This window comes from Montipora foliosa, chromosome 8 (assembly GCF_036669935.1).
Source record: "Montipora foliosa isolate CH-2021 chromosome 8, ASM3666993v2, whole genome shotgun sequence".
Taxonomy (NCBI): domain Eukaryota; kingdom Metazoa; phylum Cnidaria; class Anthozoa; order Scleractinia; family Acroporidae; genus Montipora; species Montipora foliosa.
The window spans coordinates 2931993-2956992 of record NC_090876.1 but is presented as its reverse complement, the minus strand read 5'-3'; the positions used below and the strand labels follow the sequence as shown (position 1 = coordinate 2956992).

The 25000-nt window shown below is 37.5% G+C and overlaps 2 protein-coding genes across 2 annotated transcripts in view; one reads left to right on the top strand and one right to left on the bottom strand.

Moving 5' to 3' along the window:
• Positions 1-9705, bottom strand: part of LOC137967533 (potassium voltage-gated channel subfamily H member 6-like) — a 21036-nt gene extending 11331 nt beyond the window's left edge. The window contains exons 1-4 of the mRNA XM_068814039.1: positions 9575-9705; positions 9246-9479; positions 6544-6669; positions 1-130 (exon numbers count right to left, since the gene is read on the bottom strand). The exon at positions 1-130 is cut by the window's left edge and continues 478 nt beyond it. Of these exons, the coding sequence (XP_068670140.1) occupies positions 1-130; positions 6544-6669; positions 9246-9479; positions 9575-9650 (566 nt within the window). The 5' untranslated portion in view covers positions 9651-9705. The remainder of the gene's footprint in view (positions 131-6543; positions 6670-9245; positions 9480-9574) is intronic.
• Positions 9706-18008: 8303 nt separating this feature from the next.
• Positions 18009-25000, top strand: part of LOC138012631 (ATP-citrate synthase-like) — a 33049-nt gene continuing 26057 nt past the window's right edge. The window contains exons 1-5 of the mRNA XM_068859456.1: positions 18009-18313; positions 22717-22839; positions 22998-23060; positions 23247-23345; positions 24389-24480. Of these exons, the coding sequence (XP_068715557.1) occupies positions 18161-18313; positions 22717-22839; positions 22998-23060; positions 23247-23345; positions 24389-24480 (530 nt within the window). The 5' untranslated portion in view covers positions 18009-18160. The remainder of the gene's footprint in view (positions 18314-22716; positions 22840-22997; positions 23061-23246; positions 23346-24388; positions 24481-25000) is intronic.

The window sequence follows — 25000 nt, the reverse complement described above, 5'->3', positions numbered from 1 at the left end:
TCTGGATCCCGGCTGCTTTTAACACTCTCTTCGTCTTCATCCGGTACATCTGCTTCACTATCTGATTTCCACTTTCGCTGAAGAAAGGCAGGGACCCTGTTTACTTGCAATGGAAACTGGAAACACTTCCCTGCAAAATTCAAACGAGAGAAAACTATGAAAACACACACACTGCCACACTTTGGGAGGATTATGCCCGAAAGTGCTTTGTTAAGTGGTTTTCGTTGTCTATGCACACACCGCTTAGCGACAAAATTTGTAAAGCAAGATTCAACAAAGATAAAGACAAGGCAATCATATACAGCGCCGAAATAAAACTGGCTGTAAGCCAACGTTTGTGGCACTCTTTGACAAACACAGTTCTGAGTCAGGCGTAAATGACAAGCAAAGAAAAGTTGCCGTCAACCTAGCCTCGGCTGTGGTTGTTCAAAAGGTGGATAAATCACTATCCAGCGGATAAACAGGTTATATATTAATAGCAAAACCAATCGAGTTTAGCGATTTATCCAATGGCTCGCGCTATACACCCTTTGAACAGCTGGGGCCTTCATGACTAACAGTTGAAAATCGCTATAAGCAATGAATATAGAATATTTCTAATCTGTTAAACTTCTCGCGGTACTATTGCTAAGGCCATTTTTCCTGTAAAATAATCTAATTGCGGATAAATGGTAAAAACATAACAAAACCTGTGACTCCCAGCGATGTGAATTTGGTGCTCGAGAACGCATCTATCGCTGCTTGTTTCGGAAGTAAAAGCAATGGAAATGCAGGAGCTATAGACATTACTATAATTGTTTGAAACAGCAATTGGTTACTTTTGGAGCTAACGCCTTTTTCTTCCGAAAACAGGAGATAAATGACAAAAAGTAAGCACGTTTGCTAACAGCGGAAACAAAGGAAAAACTACATGCACCTGCACCAAATGAAACCAACGAGAAGTGTAGCGCTTTTGAAAACTGGGTTATCCTCAGTGCGGGCCATGGGCCATGAGAACGCGTGGAAATTTGTCTTTATTTTGTCAGAATTAGGCCCTCTTTCAAGTATTTTTCCCTTTTCGTTTGCTTTGCGTCACCGGTGAGTTTTACAGGTTTTTTCACCGAGGATGACCCAACAATGCGTTCGCGAAAATTCATTAAATTGGTTTTGCGCACAAAAACAGTAGTATTACCGATGAAAAATAAAACGATTACGAGTTTCACCCACCATCGTTTGAGATGTTTACCGGGCCACACAGACAGATTAATATGGTACAATTTGTGGAAAAGTGCGAAAATAATTCTTGCAGGTTTGGCACGTACACGATCTACTGGCGATGTAAATTAGAATATTAAACCATAATCTTTTGCGCTTTCACAGATCGTGAGAATTGTCAACTGTTGTGCAATGTAACCGCTGATAACTAAAATCAGGCATATCGACGCTCGGAATAAACAGCACCACAAGAAAGTACGACTCAGAAACAACAGTCACTAAAATGATCACACTTTAGGATTTCATCCACAGAGTGAAAAATAGAGCCAACTTGAACAGCGAGATAAATAGCACCAAAGGAAAGTATTACTCAGTACTAGGTTTCATTTGAATGGTCACATTTCAGGATTTCATCCACAAACTCAAAGGTTATAATATCACCTTTAACAGTACAAGTATAGTATAGTATACTAAGCAGCATCACAGGAAAAAAAAGAAAGAAAGAATCACGAGGTATCACGTTCGGATTGCATCAACAGACTCAAAAAGTCTAGCCAACTTGAACAGAGTAATTCAATGGATTTTCCTGTTTTGGTCAAATGGCAGTTTTGGATTTCATCTAAAGAGCAACATGAAGATCTCACTCGTTCAGGGTTAAAATCAGCGCGAGTGGCACAAAATAACTTGATCTATCATGGTCCTCAGCTTTAAGTTATCTAAATTGTTTCTCGATTGCCCATTTTGTTGAGGAAGGGATATTCGAATATTCGATGTGAAGTTTCAATCTCTTCAAACATTTCGTTATCTCGGCTGGTTGGATTGTTCACGATTGTCCGGCTTGCAATCGTTTTTCAAAGCACAACGTACGTCGTTCTGGATGACTTTTGTTAGACCATTTGAAAGCGAACGATCGCTCAATTTGTTAAGAAAATCAATACAATCTCAGTGTCGAAGCTTCGCAACATCTTAAAGCACAAAACTTGAACTTGCACTCTGCCTACAGCCATTTCCGTCTAAGTCTTTTCCAATTCAATAATTCACTGGAAAAATCCACTATTCATTTTTGGCAGTTCTCTTTACATCAGAAACGTAATGTGATTTCTAAAATTAAAGAATACTTGACTGCCATGAAAACCATCGTCACTTTTAAATATGCCACCTATTAAATCATGTAAGATCAAAAGCGACATCGCATCAATCGAGGTTTAATGTCATTTGATTAAAACGAAAATGAGGTTTGGCAAAGTATTCCCTAGAATATAAAATACAACTTTTGCGAGCTATTGTCTGAGGTCTTAATATCGTTAACGGCGGCTTTCCAACGTCCTTGAATAACATTTCAGCCCCAGGGAAAAAAATGAGCGATCTTACCGTTAAGTCAGAGGCAAACTACTCAGACCAACCACAAAAGCCTCGATGTTGTCGTTCACCAGAACAAACTTCACGAAGATGAATTACAACAGCCGGGGTTGGAAGCGTAATTGAAGCGTAAAAGGTATACCCTACTGGGGGCTTCCGACATTAAATTGTATGGAAATCTTTAAGGCAACAGCTGCATGCACACATTAAACTAAACAAAGCGGTGTTATTACCATGATATTCAATATGCCCTCAGTTCACCCATAAGGCTTCAATTAATTAAGGGGGTGGCTCTTAACTACCAAAATGTTGTGGACCCCTTCAAATAATCATTTTTATAGTCCCTTTAGCTCTACAGTTACCTTTTTTTCCTCTTTGTCTGGTTCAACTTACAACCATATTTGGTACATCACGTGACCAAAACGGAGACTGCCTAAAAACTCAGCGAGTTCACCATGTTTTTCACAAATTTTTAACGAAACAGTACCAGAACAGTTAAACAAAATCTGTATCATGGATTTTTTTAAAAGTTATTTCTTAAAGAAATTATGACGTCATTCAGGCCTTCCTTTGGTACACTTTTCCAAATATCGGTTTCATTTTTTTGTCCAAATAGAAATTCCATGCTACAGTAAATAAAAAAAAGATCGTACGGTTCCCATCCGGTGAAAAAACCGCCTCTTTCTTTCGTTTCCTGAGAGTTTTTACATGTTTTTCACTGAAACGCACGGCAGAGGACGGGGAATAGTTGCGCATGCGCCTTCTGATTGATGTGATGTCAGATTTCCATTGAAGAAGTTACTTCAAAGAACCATCCATGCAACCTTTTTGTAGAGCTCTTGACTAAAAAGCTTCCTTAGCAACCATTGTGTTTTTGTAGTTGGGTGTTTCTGTAGTTAGGGGAGCAGGGCTGGCGCAGTGGTGAGAGCACTCGTCTTCCATCAATGTGGCCCAGGATCGATTCCCGGATTCTACGCCATATGTGGGTTGAGTTTGTTGGTTCTCTACTCTGCACCGAGCACTGACAGAGGGAGGGGGGTTAAAGGCGCACCGTCGGCTTCCATGGATACAAGTTTCGTAACTGAAGGAACTACCGACGTTAAATAAATTGACTTTACTTTACTTTTAGTTAAGTGCAACAAGGGAGAAGAAGAGAAAGAGCCCAGGTTCTAGGTTGAATGAGACCAAATTTCAGATTTGGCCCCCTTTTGTTTCTGGACCCTGGAAAAATAAGGGGTTTTTTTTTTATGAAATGGTTAGAAGTTTCCCTCTTTAAAAGGAATAAGCATACGAAATGGGCTTTTTAAAGATCAAAAGCTCTCCACTTTCCAAGATTTTCGTCACCCTGAAATTTCTCAGTATTTTGTTGAATACCTTTATTTACATGCCATTTGCCATTACTTTTATCATCTTTATTGTTATTGTCATGTTAAGTGCTGTACGATGTCAGTGCATCACAAGTAATGAACACACCTATATAATGAGGATGAAGTAATTTAACTCGATACATGTTGTCATGTCACTTATGTTAAGTCTGAACCCAATGCAAACCTGGTTGACCTTTGCGATTGCAATAAGAATGGAACACAAGGTCTGTACCCCGTCAAAAATCGTTTTGTTAAATACTGCATCAATAATGAAATGATTGCTCATTCAAAACTAATTTCAGAATTAAATCAAGATTAAACAAGTAGTTAGGCTACAGGTAGTTTCTGCTCTGGCAGGCAGACTTCCAAATGACCAATTCTGGTCACAGTTAATTAACATAAAGAAAATTCCTTACTGATCCTAACCAAAAACTAAGTTAAACAATATCTTAACTTTAAAAGGATTATTGACAGTAACTGATAGAAAAGAAACAAAATTAGCAGATGAGTAGGAAATAAGAATTTTTTAAAAATTGTATAACAACATAAGAAAACTTTAATCAGGATAAACCTATTTCGAATCAACGTAGTTTTGACACATGTAAATAAGTGTGTTGAAAGTAGATGCGAAATAGGTTTTTCCTGATTAAAGTGATGTTAAGTAGTACTTTCTTGGCTTTGATAAGCCAAAATTCACAAAAAAAACTGAAACAAAATAATTTCCCCATGCATAGGAAAACTGCCACCCAGAGAAAATAACCACCGTAAAAGAAGTGTCTTTTTTTTTACACAAAACTTATCCTAATCCAAGAAATGCTATTCAGTTGAGTACAAGTACTGGTACCTACAGCAGTTACCAGTCACACACGACCCTCAACGACTTTCTTTCATTCTCTGAAACATAATGGTCCATTTTACCATAGTTAATAGAGGAGAATGGTTAGGAAGCTCGGCAAACATCAAAGGAGCAAACAAAGCAGCCAAGATTTAGGTTGGAAAGTCCACTACCGTGCACAATCTTTTGTTTTGCGCTCATACACTATGCATGAATTACGTAACCAACACGTTTCTATTGGTTAGTTCTTCAGTACCGAGTAAACAACCATTGTGTTTTGTGCACGGTCAAGGCCAGAAAAGTGAACAAAAACCTACAACAAAGAAAGTTGTCGGGTTTCCTAACCATTCTCCTCTATTAACTATGATTTTACAGTTGTGTGCTCAGTTACCTGGCCTAAGAATGAAAGTGAGGCTGGAGTTGATCTTGTTTTGATATAAACCTCACTGCTTTTCTTATATAAATTCTTACTAATTAACACGACAACACCACCATTAACATAAGAAATGGAGGGAGGTCTGTATCATAACAAGGTCAACACCAGCCTCACTTTCATTTAAAGGCTAGGTAACTAAGCAAACAAATGTAAAGAGGTCTATTTTGGCAAATGGCAATCAAATGTTCCATAATGAATTTGACTGTCGCCAAGGGAATGGGACTATTGTCATAGAAACATTTGAGAGTGACATCCACTCAAATTTAGTTTCGGAAAAATGACAAAAAAGTCATTGAAGGATGCATGTGACTCATAAACACTGAAATAGTAATCTTTGAGTAACTATTTCTGCTGATCCACTTGCTTGCAAAAATGATAGTAAATGGGAATCAACTTAAAGGGTACATCTACTAAAACAGGAATTTATCTTTAAAATAGTTAACATAATGCTCACAATCAAAATTGTTCGAACGTTTTCCAATGGGAGTGCTTGTATTCCAAATAAATAAATGTTAAAAATGGTTGTTTTGGTTTCCAAATTTCCTAGGCGCCACCATCTTGAATAATTGTGACGTGTCATGGTTGCCCTATTGTTTTAAAACAAAAGCTCTTTCTGCAAATACAAAAGAGCAACCATAACACGTCACAATTATTCAAGATGGCGGTGCCCAGGAAATTCCTATGCCTTCATAGGTACTTCTCATGTCTTAATCATATCACAGAGTGAGATTTTCTATTAATTTTATCTTTTAGGTGCAAATCCAGCATCCTGAATGGGGCACATGAAATAGAGAAAAGTCAAGAAGGGAAAAAACTGTTTGCAGTTGCATTCAAGGATCAAATCAAACTAATTTAATGCTGGTTTACACATACGACACAAGGATAAGCAAAAGCAGCATACGCAGGAGTATTAACTTGTTGTTAATTACTAGTGTCTTCTGTTCTAATGAAAGCTACCAATTATCAAAAGGCTACTGCGTCTGTGTATGTTGCTTGTGCCTATGCTTGCATTGTACATGTAAACCAACCTTAAGTCCTACAAATGGAAAAAGATAAGCCTGCCACATAATTTATTATTGGATCAAAGTTGTAATATTATTACAAAACCTCCAATGTGGACCTAACTCAATTTGTAAGTCTTTGCAATAAGTTCATCAATATTGCTACAATCACCAAGACTACCTTATCATCATCATCTATTCATCATTCATAACCACGTTTTGCAGCCTGATCATCATGATTATTAATTAAATCACTATGAAGAAGTTAAATTTGAGCAGTCACACACAGAGTTAATATAACCAGACCTAGGATTAAAGCAATATCATTGAACAGAACAAAGGTGGTCATACCTTGTAAGGCAACATCATCTCTGTTTGGTGACCATGTAACATCCTCATGATTGACAATGTACATAACAGCGCTCCCTTCTTCATTTTTGACAGGAGCAATAAGAACAGAACACAAAAAAGCACTTCCTGAAACAGCAAAAATACAAAAGTGTAATAGTAGTTTAAATTAATTAAGAACCCAGAGCAAAGTCAGCAGACATATACTTACTATGTTAATTGGATTTTAATGCAAAGGTGGAACACCTATCTCATTGGGATCAAGCAAGTTTTCTTGGAGAGTGAGCACGCAGTATTCAATAAATCCTGTACTCTGAAGAAATTTCTCATGTGGCCTGCACACACCAAGTTACATGTACATTTCAATTTTGTTATGTACTGTAAAACTACTTACCTCTATTATTATGTTAATAAAAATGTCTCAATGAAGCCTCTTTCTGCTTTACAACTGTTGTCTACTTTCTACAAATTGTTCAGTTAAATGTTTCCTAAATTACAGCCCTAAACTGTTCAAGTTTTCGGAAAGCATATCATAACTTTTAGAAAAAATTAAAATGTCGTTCACCCAAGCTTTTTGAAGCCTTTATTGGTCTGCATTGGGAAAACTGTGCCCTCTTTCTCGAGGTGGCATTGCTTAACTTTCAGGACTTCCTCTGATGCCTTTTTGCTCCTGTTGACTATTTCTGTACATTACCGCTGCTTCATATCCCATTGCTTATACCAATAAGAATGCAGGGTTGCCAAAATATTTTTAACCCATTCACTCCTCCAGGGGGGTTCCCCATTGATGAGTAAAATCGTCTCACGTTAGACAGAGTAAAATACTAGGTATGGCCGGTTCAGGCTGGTTCAGGCGTCAAACAGTTAAAAGAGGGAGGAAATAGTAAAGTATACCCCCATATTTTCACTATTTAGAGGTAAATTCCTCTTGTAACTAAAGACAAAATTGGGTGTTTCCTTATCACACTCTGTTTCTATCTATTGCTCATTATCCCATACAAGTCCACAGCAGCACTAAAGAGGAAGGTATGGAAGCAAAATTTGGACAATAAGTAGAACATGTTAAAGACACCCATGCAGTACTGTTTTAAACCTCAAATAATTATTCTACATGGGGGATGATTAACAGTGAGCCAGACAGAGAATTGAGTATTCAAATTAGGCTAAATCACACTTGTACCAGGGGCCGTGGAGAGGGAACGGCTGGGGGGGGGGGGGGGGGACTGTTTTTATAGTGCTGTTTTTGGCTTGATCAAAGACTTAGTACTTTACACTACTTATACATACACCAAGACCGTGGATTACTAAACCATGAAACAGCGAAACACCGAAACAGAACACTAAATCACCATGTATGACCCCACCATACACTGAATACTAACCAACAAATGTTGGATTTGAGAGTAAATATCACTATTGCTCCTAATGGATTGAAATTAAGATTAGGATTCAGATTAAGACTGAGATTAGGAGCAATACCTTTTTAGGCCTAATTAGGCCTAAAACAATGTTTAATCTCAAATCCAACCTTTGTCCGTTAGTATTAAATGTATAGTGGAGTCGTACGTAGTGTTTTAGAGCTTCGTTTCCTTGACCTTGGTCACTCAAGATCCACGCAATGTTGACATTGGAGAAACAAATTTCTTAAAATGGGGGCATTGTGACATTTATTTAAACCAGTCCGCTTAAAAGGAGGGATATCCTCATTTTGGTACATGTTACCGATTTCGTAAAACTTACAAATTACATCGAGATTATATTTTACCTCGCTATTATGAAAAAAACTGGAATATGATAGTAAGCTTATCATAGAGTTTGTTCACACACAATATTCCGTGTTTGTTCGGTCATATTATGTCAAATTTGGTTTATGTCAACTTAGGTTAACCAAAAAAATAACTGAAAGAAAAAAAATGTCACGAAGTATGATCACTCTATTGTGTGTATCGAAATATCAGATAACCACACAGCAGAGTTATATTAAAATAGCACACAAGTTACTCGTGAAAGTAAGGCTTAATGCACTCAGCTGGGAAGTTTATAATGAAAAAACCTGTCAGAAAACTAAGCTCAAAATTATGAAAGGCGGCAAAACCAGTATTTTTAGGCTTATTAGTTCCTATGTGTAAATTCAACGAGGAAAAAACACTGCGGTCGAGGTCTTATCAAACTTGCTACCGTTCCAATCATTTGTTTGAAGATAATGTATAGTTTTGGCTTGCTAAGTTAATTTCATGAAAACTTTATCATTTACTGCAATTACCATTAAAAGAGTAGAATTTTGAACGGTTTTAACACGAAAGAGGGCGACTGTTTCGCAGAAGAAAATTCATATTTTTTGACTATTGGATATACTCCAGTCATCATTTATACCGCCAACCTAGATACAACGGCGCAACAAATAAAAATCTAATGTTTTCATTATACCCGCGCTAACATCACATTGATGCCGACAAATGAAATATTTATTGCTCTGAACACAATTCAAAGCAATGTTGCATAATAACTGTACACCGGTCTGTTCTTCGCAACCCGCAATCAAGAGCACAAAAGGCAAATTATGACGGAATTTTTCTTTCCGCGCGCGCAGTAATTTCTGTCTAGATACTGCTCTATGGCCTTTTCTTTTGTGTCGTGAGAGGTAACTCTGTCTTAAAAATACGTTTTTTCCTAATGTTAAGTTTCCTCGTACCGTGTGACCTTACCATCTTTCCTGTAGTAGAGGATTTCCACGTGTTTTTCCTGGTGTCCTTGGAGGGCGGATTTCACTTGTCTGGCGGCAAAAATATCTGTGTTTTCGCCACACAGAAAGTCACAGCTGCAATGTTTCTGGACCAATTCTGCTCTGCTGTAACCCGTTAACTCACAAAATCCATCGTTGCAGTAAATTATAGGAAGATCAGCAACTTGAGCATTCCCCAAGACGAAGTTACGATCCGCTGCACAAATCAACCACAAATTGCATGTTTGTGTTAAAGTTGAGAACAAGACACTAAGAATCAATTGTTTCACTGCTAAAACTGAAATCACTCACGTGAACCATCGAATTTCTTTATGATTGTTTGAATAAAGATATTTTGTGGAGCTACAAGGCCCCGCTTTACTGGCATAGCGATCACGAACACACCGTTAAAGAACGTAATCTCTTTTAAAAATTCAAAGATGCTTATATGCGCTTAGAGAAAGATAAATGTGTTTTGCACATGTTCAAGTTGACACGTGTTCTGATTGGTTCTCGCTAAGCATTGTGTATTTGTGTACTGATAACACCGTGTAAGGTCAATTTTCTGGTAAATTTCTCTGTTGTCAAACAAAGAATGATCCAAAATTCCCTGTTTCCTTTCCTATGTTCATTAAACAGTGTAAAAAAAAGAGTTTCACATCTATATAATCTTCTGATATTTGTAGAAGAATAATGCTTTGGAAAAAGAACACACTTGCGTTAATAAGATATACAACAGTGGTTTTACTTCTTTAAAATTAAGAAGCTTGTCGTCATTTGTGGATTTATTTCGTTTCATTTTTACCCATTGAGAAGATTTTAAGCATATTTTCTTACATTTTGTTTCGGTCGCTTATTTTCAGGAGTGCGTGTTCTGGAGATAAAGGAGAAATTAAACAGAAGGGCGTCACATAGTGTCTTGTTCAAACATTACTTCTTCGTGGCAGGTGCTTTGCACTAATTTGGAAAACAGGTTTCAGTTGCAAGAAAACCTTTATCTGCCGAACGAAAGTAGTCTGACAAGGAATTGATTCTTTTTTTCCCGTTGTATTTTTTCAGTGCAATAATCAACTACCAAGGTAGATCCTGAATAAAATGGAACAAGAAGCAAATATGACTTTTGAAAAGAAGTGTCCCTCAAGTGGCAAACTCATCAGGCATGAAAGTAGGTTAAGTGAATTTCTTACCAGTTCAATGATGTTGTCCTTTAATTCAGTAATTACATACTAGAACACGTTTTCACAAAAAACTTACTGCCTTCGTGAGTTGCAACATTCAAACTCGTTTTCGAAAAGCTACAGCCATGGTCAAATTAATCAGTTTGAGTCTGCGCGCTTTCACATTTCTTTAGCCGGCGCGGCATAACGATATGTGTGTTACAGAGGCCATATCCTTGAAAATAAAAGAAGAGAGAACGGGAAAGGGGATTTTTTAAAATGTCGAAATATTCATTCGAGACATCGTTAAAAATGTACAAGCCATTAAACAGAAATCTCTTAAATCCCCATGTTTTTAAGCTGAGAGCTCGAGATGTTTTCATTTGGATATGGAAGGCAGTGTTAAAAGCCAAGAAGACTACTCGGAAGAAGAAAAACTATAAGTTACATGTAGGAATAAAGCTAATTATGATAATCATAAATTAACAAAAGCTAACAAGTTTTTCAGTAACCATAGAACGTTTAAATTTTCTTTGTTTCAGTAACGAGGTGTACAAACTCTCCTTGCGTTTCTCAACCAAAACCATCTTTTAGGTAAAAATAAAACGCAAACAGCGGTTACAAACATTTGCTTGAACTTAAACTTAACGTTTCGTATGTTACAACATACATCATCAAAAGTGATTATTATTCAGTTACAGATAAATTTAAATTTAAAAATACAACTGTACGGACTGGGAACTAATGAAATTGATTGACATAAAACGACAAGAAATATGCAAATATTTATCTCTGCAAAATTGCGCAACACACCAGGAGTCTTTTCCGCGGTCACTTTCGCGCTTAAAAGACTTCGGTTCGAGTCGCGCATTCGTTGCAAATGGATGAACTTTTTTTTGACTAGTTTCAATCGTTTCTGCTGATGAGAAAGGCGAAGCTCTTTCGTCTAACCGTACAACTGTTCCTGGAACAGTTGCCTGAGCAGGATTACAAGAAATGTTTTGAGCAAAACCTTCGACGAATTTTCGTGGAGGCGTAGAAGGTGGCGCAATTAACCGGCGATGGATAAGTTAAGAATTGGTAGCTTGCTTTGCTTGTTCGGAATGGGCGATGGCCTGGAAGCGTCATCTGGCGAAGGCGTCCTGAACATATTCGAGTACAAATATGATTCACACGTCCGTAAGACAACTGCACCTTTAATCAAAACTTGATTACGAGAGATAAAGCTGTCAAATTACCACCCTCTTCCTTATTGGTCAGCTTTCGTGAATTGTTTACCTAGCACAGTTCAAGAGCACTGCAGAGTGCTCTTGAGCTGAGATGAGCTGAGCTGAGCTGAGCTGTGAAGTTTTAAGCAACTCCTCCTCTTTTTTAAGCAAAGAAGCATCGCGGCGCATGTTTGGTCGGTCACACCTGTGACGAGCTATGAATGTGCTAGGTAAACAAATATTGGCCAAGCAAGCAAGGTTCTAGCGCGAATGTGACCGAGGTGTTAATTTAGTAAATGGTGAGAAAAATCAGTTGATCCACATAGGGAATTTTTGTGTACACTGCTTTATTTCTGTCGGGGTGGTGGAGAAGAAATTAGGCAACTCACGCCCCCAAACTGTTTAAGGAGACTTGAAACAGACTTAATTGGTAGTGACTGATGAAGAACCTGTATTTAAAATTTTGAAAACCTGTAAGCATCCAAGGGATATTCGACTGCATATGTAAAAACAGTTTTTGACTCATCAATTAACCAGGCACCCCTTGTTTTGAGCATTCTTCCTTTGTGGCCTTTTTTCACTTCTCCGGTCTCAGGTCTTATCCTCGACATAATCATGGTCGCAATTTCAATTGACACCCAAAAAATTGTCAATGATTGTTATCCCTAACGTAACTGAAAAGTGGCTCGAAATAAAATCCGACAAGGCAACAGTGTTTGAGACCATGCAGCCCAGATTTAAACTCTTTTTCATCATAAGCCCTGAATCAGCAAAACTGAGCAAAAAACAATAACTCAGCACTTTGTCCTAGTTTAATTTTTGTTTATTTCTGTGCGATTACTTCTTCTTCTTCTTATTCTTCTTCTTCTTCTTCTTCCGCCATTACTAGGCTCCATCTATAAAGATGATTCTTCCAAGTGATCAGGATTTCCATAAAACAAGGGAATTTCCATAAAACATGAGAAAAAAGACATTTCTTGGTTTTAAAACTGATTAGCCAATCGGACCAAGAGGCCAAGGGTGGCAACTCAACCATGCCTTGCGGCAGGCTGTTCCATTCTTTTATAGATCTTGAAAAGAATGAGAATTTGTGGTAGTTTGTTGAAGACGAAGCAACTATATATGCCGAATTATGTAGATGTAACGACTTGTGCGCACTTGGAATTCTTGGAACGAGATACTGGTGCATATCTATCAGCAAGACCATTATGAAACATGTACATCTTGGCCATTCTATTCCTTTTCCTCCTTAATTTTCCTTAGAGACTGTAATCAAAGATCACTGGGGTACGTTTTCTGGTTACACGCAGGATTTTGCTTTTCTCAGTGTTCAGCTCCATCTGCCATTTTTCTGCGGACCATCTTTCAAGCTTTCATAGATCTTCCTGTAAGGTCGCTGAATTGTTCACAGACTGGATAGCTACTGCGGTATAAGCTACTGCAGCTAAATAATGATCCGCGGACACCGCTGCTGTCTGATCACAAGGAAAAGATGGCAAAAAAGTCCATTCTTTGTGAAGAGAAGATTTGAAGAGGAGTCAGTATATGTCTTAACCAAGTTTACCAAGTTCTGGCGCTAATCATTTTATCTGAAATGAAATGTGATTTTTAAGAAGATTACGACATTTTTAAATTTACATTTTTCGATGTTACGAACATCATAGTCAGTTACAGGATAAAGCTTAAGTGGCTTTAGGCTTTATATTATAGCTTTATATACTTTCAAACACCTTGTATCTCACTCAAATATGTAATCTATTTTTGTCACTTAATCATAATTAATTATGCATGTTTCGCCTAGTTGTTATATAGTCCTAACGGTTTGTCAAATATTCTGTAACTCACGATGATGTTCGTAACATCGAAACATATCTTATAAATTAAAAAATGTCGTAATTTTCTTAAAAATGAAATGTAATTTCGACAATTTCAGGCTTTGGTGCTTGGCAAAGCTCAGATTTCCCATTTCGATTTTCGACGTCATCAGTTCCAGCAAATCTACCGATTATCAACTAGTAGTAGCTATCGCTAAGTGCCAACGAAACATTCAATATAATACATAGTTTACAGATTTGTATCAGAGTTCCAAAACACCCAACAGTAGTTGTAATTTTTTTATTCGAAAGTACTGCAACTCAACTTAATACAATAATAGAAATTGCACACTTTGTATCTCCAACGACAATGTAGGTGTCAACGTGTTTTGCAAATTTAAATATGGAAAGTACTGCTGTAATTTTTGAACGCCCGTAATTTTAACAGGAATATACAATAATTAAGTTGAATAAAATCAGTGCCATGTAAAAAATCGCCAAAGCGTTTTCAGACTTTTCAGCGTGGAGCATGTGACGGGCCAGTCAAACTCTCTCGCACATGAAAGTTGTTTCACTTGTAGAATGTTTAAGTTTTGCAAGATGCAGCCATGAATTACAAGTCAAATTGATTGTTTAATTTTGTACTTTGCAGACAACACATTTTCTTTGAAAATTAAATTAAATTGTTTACGACTCAATGGTTAGAAAACGAACGAGATGCTTCCGTGAAGCATACACTGGGTTGCCTGTGGTACGTGTTACAGAAAATCAGAAGGCACTGAATTGTGTGGTATTCAAATACAGCATTCCAGTCTCTGAAGAATAACAAATAAAAGAGAAGCGAGAAACATTGGCTTCTGGGCTGACATGTTGATAATTTTCAAGTTCCCTCACAAATTCTTTTCACCACAAGTTTAAGCGTGCCCTCTGAGCATCTGACAGCTTTGTTATACTAAAGTTCGCTGAAGTTAACTCTCTTCGGCGGAGTTAGTATCTTGATGGGAGACCAAAACAATATACCCCGCAAAACAAAAGCATTGGACCGAAAATTCTATTTTAACGCTAACAAATGCGGACCAAGCAAAGAACTGATTTTGTTAGCTTGCTTTATGCGAAACAAATATTAATGCAAAAGTAAATAAATTGCGATACAAAGTTTTTGGGAAGAGCAGAAGGAAGTTTTCTGGAAGGTCGATCGATAATAAAATACTTTGCCATCAGCAACAACATTTATGACATGAACTTTAATTTTTAACCCCGAATATAAAAAGTTACGATCAGCGACAAACATTTTGGGAGATTTTTGCTATTGTACTTTTGGCTGCACAAGTAAAAGCGCAAAATCGAAAGTGACATCGGATTCAGCGGGCGCCGTGATGAAGTTACCGCGGCGTGTTTACTCGCGAAACAGTGAAGCATCTGTGTCAAATCATCATTTGACACCGATACCGTGTTTTTGTTTTTGTTAGTTTTCTTGTTCTTTCAAGTGTTATAAAGTTTGACGAGAAATGTGCGAATTCAACACAAAGATCACAATCGCCCAACTCTTCAGGTTAACAGTCAAAACTTTACTCTCCAAGACGAGGTTATTTATCGCCAGGTAATTCCATCGTTTTGGGGATAGCAGCTACTTTATTATTCATCAGTGTCACGTTTTTTTGCCGATTTTGGGGGTCATTTTGTTGAAACTCAAGCAAGCTCCCAACAGACCTGTTTATTTTCGTTACACTATGACACAAAAATGCTCCCGTATCACATTTCAACACACGTATGCAAATTTGTTAAGCTCGAAAATTACACAATATGATATTAAAGTTCACAAAGGCTGGAAATTTCTCGGGAAAATCCTTTTCCAGCGAAAAATTAATCGAATTAAACAATATATTTACTATTAGAGGCAAAAAAACCTTCCTATTTCAATTGCGTGCGTGCAAACAAGAGATGCAATTAAATACATTTTTGACAGTTCACATCAAACCCTTTTCGACTCGGAACCTTGACCGTACATAATGAAGCACAAAAGCGACAACAACTTTCATTCAACTAATTCTTCACTGTCACATTTCCAAATATTTTACACCTTTGCAGAGTTGACTCAGTTGAGTACAAAATACCGGTAAATGTAAATTGTCACATAACTAAGATGCGACTTGAGTAAACACTGTGATGCATTCTTGTAGGCGTTCGATTCCCTCAATGTTAATTTGTTAAATCCATAAAAAAATTGCTATTTGATTTCCGTGTTTTATATAATACCAAGCTAGTAAAATATTAGAAACAAAGCTCACTTGATATCCAAAGGCGAAAAATGAAATTGTTGTCGAAGACCATTACTCGTCGCTTAAAATCCATATATTTTTTTAGCGCTGTCTTGCTCATCCAATTGACGATCCATTCTTGAGCTCCATGAGGGTATATTTTGTTTAAAGATCCACTAAAACGGCATTCACGTCAATGACTTATTAGTGAAATTTCCAATTGTTATACCGGAAGACTGTGCAGAGTTGAGAACAGGTAAATACAAATAGAGAGACAACTGAGATAACAGATCCACTATATGGATTCCTTCTCTGTCTTTGTTGAACCCATACTGACTTACCAGAGAACTGTTCATTTGGTTTCAGTGTTGTACAAAACACCACACTTGGCAAAATTTTAGGGAGACAGCTCACTTTGAATACGGCTCGACGGGCGACAGATTGTTGTCGAAGTCCATTACTCGTCGCTTTTAACATTCGACCGCCTGTCTTGTTCAGTATCCAATTCGCTTGCCATTATTGAGCTTCATAAGAGTAAATTTTGTTCAAAGATCCACTAAAACGCCTTTCGCGTTACATGACTTTCGACGCCATTGCCGGTTAAGTTAATCGTTCTACTGTGTCTACCAGAGAAATCTACGCATTTCCCACTCCCCTCTTGATCCTAAGAAATACGCGCAAAAGGCTCTATGCACAAAGACACCACTTAGCAGGGGAGTGACAGGCAAGACTTTTACCAACACGGAAAAAAAAAACACGAAAAATAAAAAACGACGAAATTAAAGACAGATTCCGACTGAGTTTGCCATACTGGCAACCCAGTAAAAACAAAGTGCTCTACTCGCGGGCCGAAATCCGAAATTGACAACAGCGGCCGATAAGAACACGTACGCCGGTTTAGTTTTGAGCTCGTTCACTCAATATAGAACGCGATGGTTCGAAAAAAAATATTAAAGAACACTCAAAGCAACTGTACACAACACAATGATCAGGGAAATGGGAAAAATGTGTTTTGCACTGATCTCCGAGCACAAGATCATCAATAGTCGGACGCGTCATGCAAGTTTGTCTAATGACATCACACATCAAAACACGCGCTTTCATTGGTCTAAAATCTCCAGGAATCTTACATTACACTACGTAGCCTTACATTACAGGGCCGGTTGTTCGAAAGCCGATTAGCTTAATCCAGGATTAGCGTAAACTTTTGTTTCATGTTTTCAACTTTTTGGTGAAAGGTTGTTTTGCTTATTTTTGTTTTTCAAGATTGACTTCTTCTAACGTAAAGTTTTGCCAAATATCAACGCTGAACAGCTTTTAGTAGTGGAGTAATAAACTCCTTGGTTAATTTTTAATCTGGGATTAGCGATAATCGGCTTTTGAACAACCGGGCCCCGAGAATTTTTCTGCTTGCTGCAATACTTCGCGCGGCATTAAGCCAGCCGCCTCGCAAGCCTCGCGTCTTCGCTCGACTTCCTCGTTGGCAATTAAGGAAAGCCTTTATCCTTTATACGTCCACAGAGCAGCACTTACAGACTTAATACTCTGTTTAACGACAGACGGGGAGCCCCTCAGGAGACGTCCACATAGAAACCGTCACGCCTGTCACGCGGGAGGTCGCGAGTTCAATTCCGGCCGGACCAGCACTCATGGTCTTTAAATAACTGAGGAGAAAGTGCTGCCTTTGTAACTACATCTGAAAATGGTTAGACTTTCAAGTCTTCTCGGATAAGGACGATAAGCCGGAGGTCCCGTCTCACAACCCTTCAATGTTAATAATCCTGTGGGACGTAAAAGAACCCACACACCTGTCGCTAAGAGTAGGGCACGTAGTTCCCGGTCTTGTGGTCTGTCTTCTGTTGCGTATCAGGGTTGGGAGGGTGAAAAAAGGGTCCACAGTAATTGGCGCAAGCTGTCGTGGCGCTCTGCCAGCTTGACTGGCAAGTTAATGAAATAAACCAAATGATGAATGTGCACCCCTGCTGGCCTTCAGGGAACGGCAAACGAGTCTTGTTTGAAGTTCAGTCACATGCCTCATGCACCTATTTTTCATTTTCAGCACGTGAGATTTTTTCTCATATGACACCATCCGTTAAGCAAACAAAATTAAGTGCATTTGCAAAAACACAAACATAGTTACGAAAGATCCATCTTAATTTTTTAAACAATTGCTTAAAATAAATTAGGGATTAAAAAGCGTGGTCACTTTTGTATTCTCTTGAGTATGCACGCTTTCGCCACGTCAAACAGTTTTCATTTCCACGTGGCTGTCAGGTCATTGTCACGCCATCCCTCATGGAAAGGAGGCTTTATGTCTGCGCATTGTTTATCATTCAATTTTTTTGTCGCACAGTGTAGCAAGTTGAAATATTCTTGTGAAATCGTTGATTTTCTCATATCGTCCGTTGAACAGGAGGCTTAGAGCGTTCTCTCCTCGATTCACACGGTTCGTGGTTTAAATATGTCGGCGAAGGCGATCTTCGAAGCTGACGGAAAATCTTTACTCACAAAATGGCTGCCAAATATCAATTACGTTAAAAATAAGTTTGCAGTTGTTGTAAGTGATTTCAACTGGGACGATGTATTGAGGAGAAATCCGTGGATTTCAACGGAGGTAAGCTTAGATCTGTTTGGGCAAATAAGCGCTTCCATTGGTGTTTAGCAGCTTGTTTCTAAACGTCGAGAGGAACTTTGATTTTTTAAGCTTGATTGGGAAGTGGCACGATTGGGAAATTTAATTCACAAAATAAATTGATGCACGTGCAATCGTCGTGTCTAAAACGATATTTTCAACGTTTATTTGAAATTCATATTTGGATTTTTAAATTCAAACGTAAACATTAATATTGAAAGTCAACGCGATCACCTGAGTTTAAATGCCTGACTAATTTCCTTCCGCATTTAAAAGAAGCACACATTATGAAATAATTATATATTATTGATCTTTTAATATTTGAACGTCAGTAATTTCTTACGTTGAGTTAACTGGACCTGCTAAATCATGTTAAAGTTTTGCCTTTATATCATCAGCCTTTTATGAATACCCATAAATTTTCAACCTGTTAACTTATTAGATCTCAGCATAAGTCGGTTGTCTTGGGAAAACCACAATGATTCTTGGTGACATTGAAATTCAATGGAAAGAAAGAGAGAAAAATAATTTTTTAATGGGCTAAGTTGGTTTATAATACTTGTAACTTTTGTGGCTCAAAATTTTCTTTGGTTTGAAATTCTTCAAACCAGTTCAATTTTGATTTGCTTTGTCTAATGCAATCATGGGGCATGTAGTTCCCAGTGTTGTGGCTGGCCTTTCCTTCAGCAATGTGGTCAGCTTGGCATATCTTCTGAATGGACTACTGATCGATGAGACCACAAAAACAGCAAAAATAGACAATAGTCAAATTGAAGGAGGCCAAGTGCTGAAACTGGTAAACTAAACTAAACTAAAACATGATCACAATCTGAAACAAAGGAAAACCAAAACTGAACTGGTTTTAAAAAAATTTAGCCTTTGTAGCAAGAGCTTCCGTGGGGTTCTTTCCTATGTTTTGACCGAGCAAAAAATGAAGAAAGGGGGGAGCGGGGAGAGGAGGGAAGGAAACGCTTGCCCCCAAACTACAGCATTCTGAATAAATTATGTCTTTTCACAATTTCACACTTGAGCACACACCAGTCTAGAATGTCTCAGAAAAAAAGACCAATAAAGAAGAACTTGTCAAGGAAAGTAAAATTTAGTATATTGCTAATTTGAAAAACAAACATGGCACTGCTTGTGTGTTTGCCGTGAAACTACCGATCTCTAAGTAAATGTTGTAAAAGCGGGACAAACCAAGCGATAAGTGCAGAGTATGCAGAGCCCATTTCCAAACTGAAAAATATGATATTGCTGAACGTATGTGAGAGTATCGGCAATCGACAGAAAATTTGTTCAGGCCATCTGAAAGGAAAGAATGTTATGGAGGTAATTATACTCGCGGATCGAGACTGGCAAGGAACGTCCAATTGGTACCATCCGTGGACTTCTTGATCTGATGCTAGAAGTGGAGAAAGGCCTGAAAAATCAAGTTTCTTGCGAGATGTCGGACTATTTAAGAGTTCTTGTTCGGTAAAAATCAAAGATATTGTGGCAAGGTTGGAAAATTGGATTTGTTTCATATTTTAATTCAGTAGGTTGGGATGTGAGTAACAATACTGCATAGTTTATTCAAAGAAATAGGCAAATAAGATCAAATAATAAAAGTCCATTAAAGTGGTCATTTGAGGCATTGAATGAGTAAAGCGTTTGACAGCCTTTTGTGCAAAGGCAAATCATTTTGCCTTTAATTTTAATTACCATCTTAAGCCGTGTTCACATTAGGTCTCCATTGTGATTGAATTATAATCAAATTAAATATGAAATGGGCTCACATCAACTAATTACAGTCCCTGATTATAACTGGATTATAATTACTTCAAACAACCTCAAGGGGGTTGTTTGAAGTAATTACAGTGCGTAATTGAACAGAATGGCAAACACATGGTGGTATGAGCAGATGAAACTTCTAATCGCTTTTTGGAGTGAAGCTATCTTGCCTCAAGCATGGTGATGATGATTGTGGCAGCCACGCGAAACGGTGCCATTTTGTCTCCCTATTGTATTTCAATTTTCGCAGATGTGACTTCTGTTGATCATATGTAACGTTGAGTGTGAACACGGCTTTAGACAAAAAATTGACAACAGCTATCAACATCTCATAAGGCTGTGCACCAATTAGATCCTCATGTTTATTGGGGTTTGCGGGCAAGTGTTTCTTTCCCTTCTCTCCTGTCCTCCTTCTCTTCATTTTCTGCTCTCGACCCATTTTTTGCTTGGTCAAAACATTGAAAGCCCGCACCTTGGTCCTTTTCCTCTGTGAAACCCCATGGAAATACTTGCTAAGCAGGCTGAAAAAAAATTAAACCAGGAAACTATTTGAACCACAACATGACCACTGATTTCCTTGCTTGAAGTTTTCCATTTTTTGATGGAAGTAAATTTTGTGAACAGAATTGTAGCAGCAAGGACCAACATAACAAAAAAGAAGCACTGGGTTGAGTGTGTAACTACATGTATTTTAACAACAAGAAGTACATGCAAAAGGCTGATCAAACAATAATTAAGGAATATCTGTTGTCCTTTTACCATCATTGGGTTGAACTCATGTTCATGCCTAAGTTTAAATCTAAGAAGTCAAACATCCATAATAATCAAGAACTACCGTATTCAGTATAGGCCTGTTTTAAAAAATTTGAAATTTTGAAGTTGGACTTCTCTACACTTAATTTTATATTGCAGTGAAAGGCTTCCCTTTCAAAGTGAAAAAAAGGGTTTTTAGAATCACATGTTCGTCTCAAATTTTGCTTGGTTCTCAAAAAATGTTTGGCTTTTTGGGCTGTGTACACATATAAGGTTAGCCTGGGCATGACCCTTAATTTACAAATAAAAAGAATTTACTAAGATTTTCGTTGTCAAGAGTTGTCTTTGTTGTTAAAATGTCTGTTAGATCTATGCGGATGACTACTTTGAAGACGACACTCTGATTCATATAGGTGGTTTGTAACCAATCTCTAGAGGCACACAGATCTCCATTTAAACCAGCCATGCTGAACTGGAATTTCTGTATAAATAATGTATATAAATAAATATTAAATAAACACAGATAACGATAATTTTATTATCTACAACTGCTGGTGGTCAAATGAAAGGAGCTTGATGAGAGATCTTTTGTTTTCTTCCACCAACATGTTAGCGATGACAACATGAAAACCACCTGTTCCTAAATCTGATAGCAAAGCTAATTTACTTCACGCTCTTGTCTTATTTTTCATTTTTATATACATGTAAATGCATGTATTTCTTAAATGTGCATGTTAGAGATCTTGGTTAAAGCTTGTCTTTTTTATTAATTTTTTCTCTTTGTTTTTTGTGCTGCAGATTTGTCTAATTTCGTTGTGTATTTCAGTGTTGTCGTCATTTCAGTGAATTAATTCAGAATTTATTTAACAACCATTCACCAAAGTGGAGGTAGCTAGTGGTGGATATTCGCAGCAAGGTAAATATCCACCTCTAGCCACCGACACTGAGGTGATGGTTATTTTAGTATATACTAGAACAGTGAGATAACATAGCACGAAAACACAATTTTAAGTCTTTTTTTCATGCAACGATTTCAACATTTTCGGGCTCAAATCCCTCACAAGTTGCTTGGAGGTGAATAGCAAAGGATATTTGGAGTTTGAGTAGCCAATCAGAGTATGCCTTTAACACCATCCACTGTTTTAATAATTATATACTACTAATAATTATTTTCTTTCCATTTCCCTCCCAACCTTGATTTTAACTTTTGCAAATTATACTTACCTAAAAATGGCTTATGCCGCGTGAATTCATCCTCTCCATTTGAACCCATTCACCCCTCAGGCATCCTAAGACGCGGCGGGTCCAATTTGCAGGTCGCAGGTTGCAGGTCGCGGGTTGCAGGTCATTGTTTCACTAATACAGGAAGTATCCTAAACATTCATAAAAGCTAACCTTAGGCCTAAAAACTTTTGTTTAGGCCTAATTACTAAGGTTAGCTTTTAAGAATGTTTAGGATACTTTCTGTATTGGTGGAACAATGACCTGCAACCCGCGACCTGCAACCTGCGACCTGCAAATTAGACCCGCCGCCTAAGACGCCCCAGCAGACAAGTAATTAATTGTCTGTCGTTAGACAGAGTAAAATCTGTTAAGTCTCCCTCCTAGGAGTCAATGGATTAAGTTAATGAGATTTTATTAGGTCACGTACACCCTGTAAGTCAGTGGACGCTTGACTGAGTGCTGGTTAAATTAATAAAAATATCCACTGTACAAAACGTTGCAACCCCTTTGAAAAAAAACTTAAAGATTGGAATATTTACGTGTAAAATCAGCTATGCCATCTGGTCCCTTTGTTGAAAATGTTTCATGTAATGGTAAGCAACTGTTTTAGCAATAAACACCTTTTATACTTTACCAAGAAACTTGTAGTAAAGCCAGATCAGCTGATCAAGCGGCGAGGAAAGCTTGGATTGATTCAAGTGAATGTAAATGGGGATCAAGCTAAAGAATGGATCACTGAGAGAATCAGAAAGGATATGAAGGTAATTTTTTTTTGTGAGTCAATGTTTCTCCTTAGTCTTTGTCTGTAGAGGGATGGGTTGGTATTGCATAATATTTTTGGTGGGGAGGGGTTGGTGTGTGATGATTATAGTCTCAACTGGTTTATGTCACTGGTTAAATTATTTATTTTTATGGATAGGTTGGAGCTGCAACTGGACAGTTGAAGAGATTTATCATTGAACCATTCATACAACATCAACAGGTACAATGTAATGTTGTTTGAAACTGCTATAAGTTCTTAAATACAATGTATGGCCTTTCAATAATATTACTAAGTAGTTTGGAATAGATCTACACTGATTTTATGAACCAAATTTTGCATTCCTGAAACCATAAACTAGGTACGTGTAATTTGATAAGTAAAACATGTTCTTTACATTCATTTTAGAATGAAGAGTTTTACCTATGCATTTATGCCCAGCGAGACTGTGATGTCATTTTATTTCATCATGAAGGAGGAGTGGAAATCGGAGATGTGGACAGCAAAGTGAGGAGAAATGAATTAAAACTGTCAAATTGTTTTACAAGAATCTTTTATTAATATGCGGCTAAAATAATATGTAACCTTTTTTTGCCAATTTCCAGTTAAATTAACCCTATCATGCCCGAGTTGAGCCCCACTGATGAGTAAAAATTAATTGTCTGGCATTAGACAGAGTAAAATCTAGAAGTATCACACTCGCACAAAAAGGGACCTAGTTGTTGTTAACGCATGCACTCCTTAAGTGGCCCCCATTGAGGTCAGTAAAATGGGCTGGCATTTCTCACCAAGTAAAATCTATAAGTATCATTCTTGGCAGGAAAGAGTTAAAAGTATGGTACGTTATAGGTTACTAACTAAAAATCTTCCAAAAAATTTATGTCAAGCCCGTAAGTTGCAGAAAAAGTACTTTGAAAGCCACCGATCTGTGGAATGGGCCTGAATTACTGAGTGACTGCCTCAGCCACTTCAGTTAAACATTTTGATGAAATTCCTTTCCCACCTTGTGAGCAGTAGCCAGCTTTCGTTTTCAAGGGGTATATCGGAACAACCACAACAATGGAAAGATATGTTTTCACATCATGAGTCCCGAGGGGAAATTGAAAAAATTGTTCTTGTTCACTACTTTGAGTGCAAGAAAGGTTCCCTGGCCTGAAAAGTAGCATCGAACACAAATTAACACCTCTCAAGATTTTGAACTATTTACTAGCGAAAGTGGGCGGGCAGTGACTCAGTAATTCGAGCCCATTCCACAGATCAATGGTTTTCGTAGACTCTATAGATCCAGCTGTCTGGGGCTCAGGCGATCGTGAAAATTAATGGTCTCATGTTAAACATCACTCAGTGAAAGAGCATGAATTCACAGCTGAGCAAGTTCTTTTTTTACTGTAAAAGTTGACCTGTGCTAATTAAAGAATGTAAGGCAAGAATAATATGATCTGCTAAACTATATATATTACTGAATAAAATGTGCAGTGAGCTTGCATAAACAGAAACTGAAAAATGTTCGGAATTTAGCAATGATTTCAATTGAAAACCTTATTTTACAGGCTGTGAAACTTGAAGTAGACCTTGAGGATAAAGTAACAATTGAATTGATTGAGAAGAAACTCTTGGAGAATGTTCCGCAAAAAAAGAAAAAGTAAGGATATTTAATTAAGTATAATATTTTTATAATTTCACAATATTGTTTAATAATCATTCATCAACAAAATTGTAAACTACATGTACCACCAGGGAGCTTTAAGGAAAACATGGTAGATTATTACCTGGGTGGAATTTATTGCTCTTTGATACAGAACAGTATACATGTACAAACTTTTATGGGTCATTAAGGATGGTGCCTAATATTGTTATTGCGCATACATTCTTTGCATCTTGAGATACTTGGATTTTCTATGGGTTGTGCTTAATGCAGGGATATTTTTTGTGTGGTTCAAAACAATGCTGAGAAAGCAGAACTTAGCAAGTACTCTTGGTATCCAAAAAGAAAATTGGGGCTAACTACACATTTTTTAGAGATAATTAAGCTTCAATTTGGAAAAGAGTGCCATACATTGCTTTGTATTTTAAAACTTTTAAAATATTGTTCATTACCGGTAATTATCATCCAAAAAAGGCATGGTTACCCACAATTTTCTTTTTGGATTTCAATGACAGTT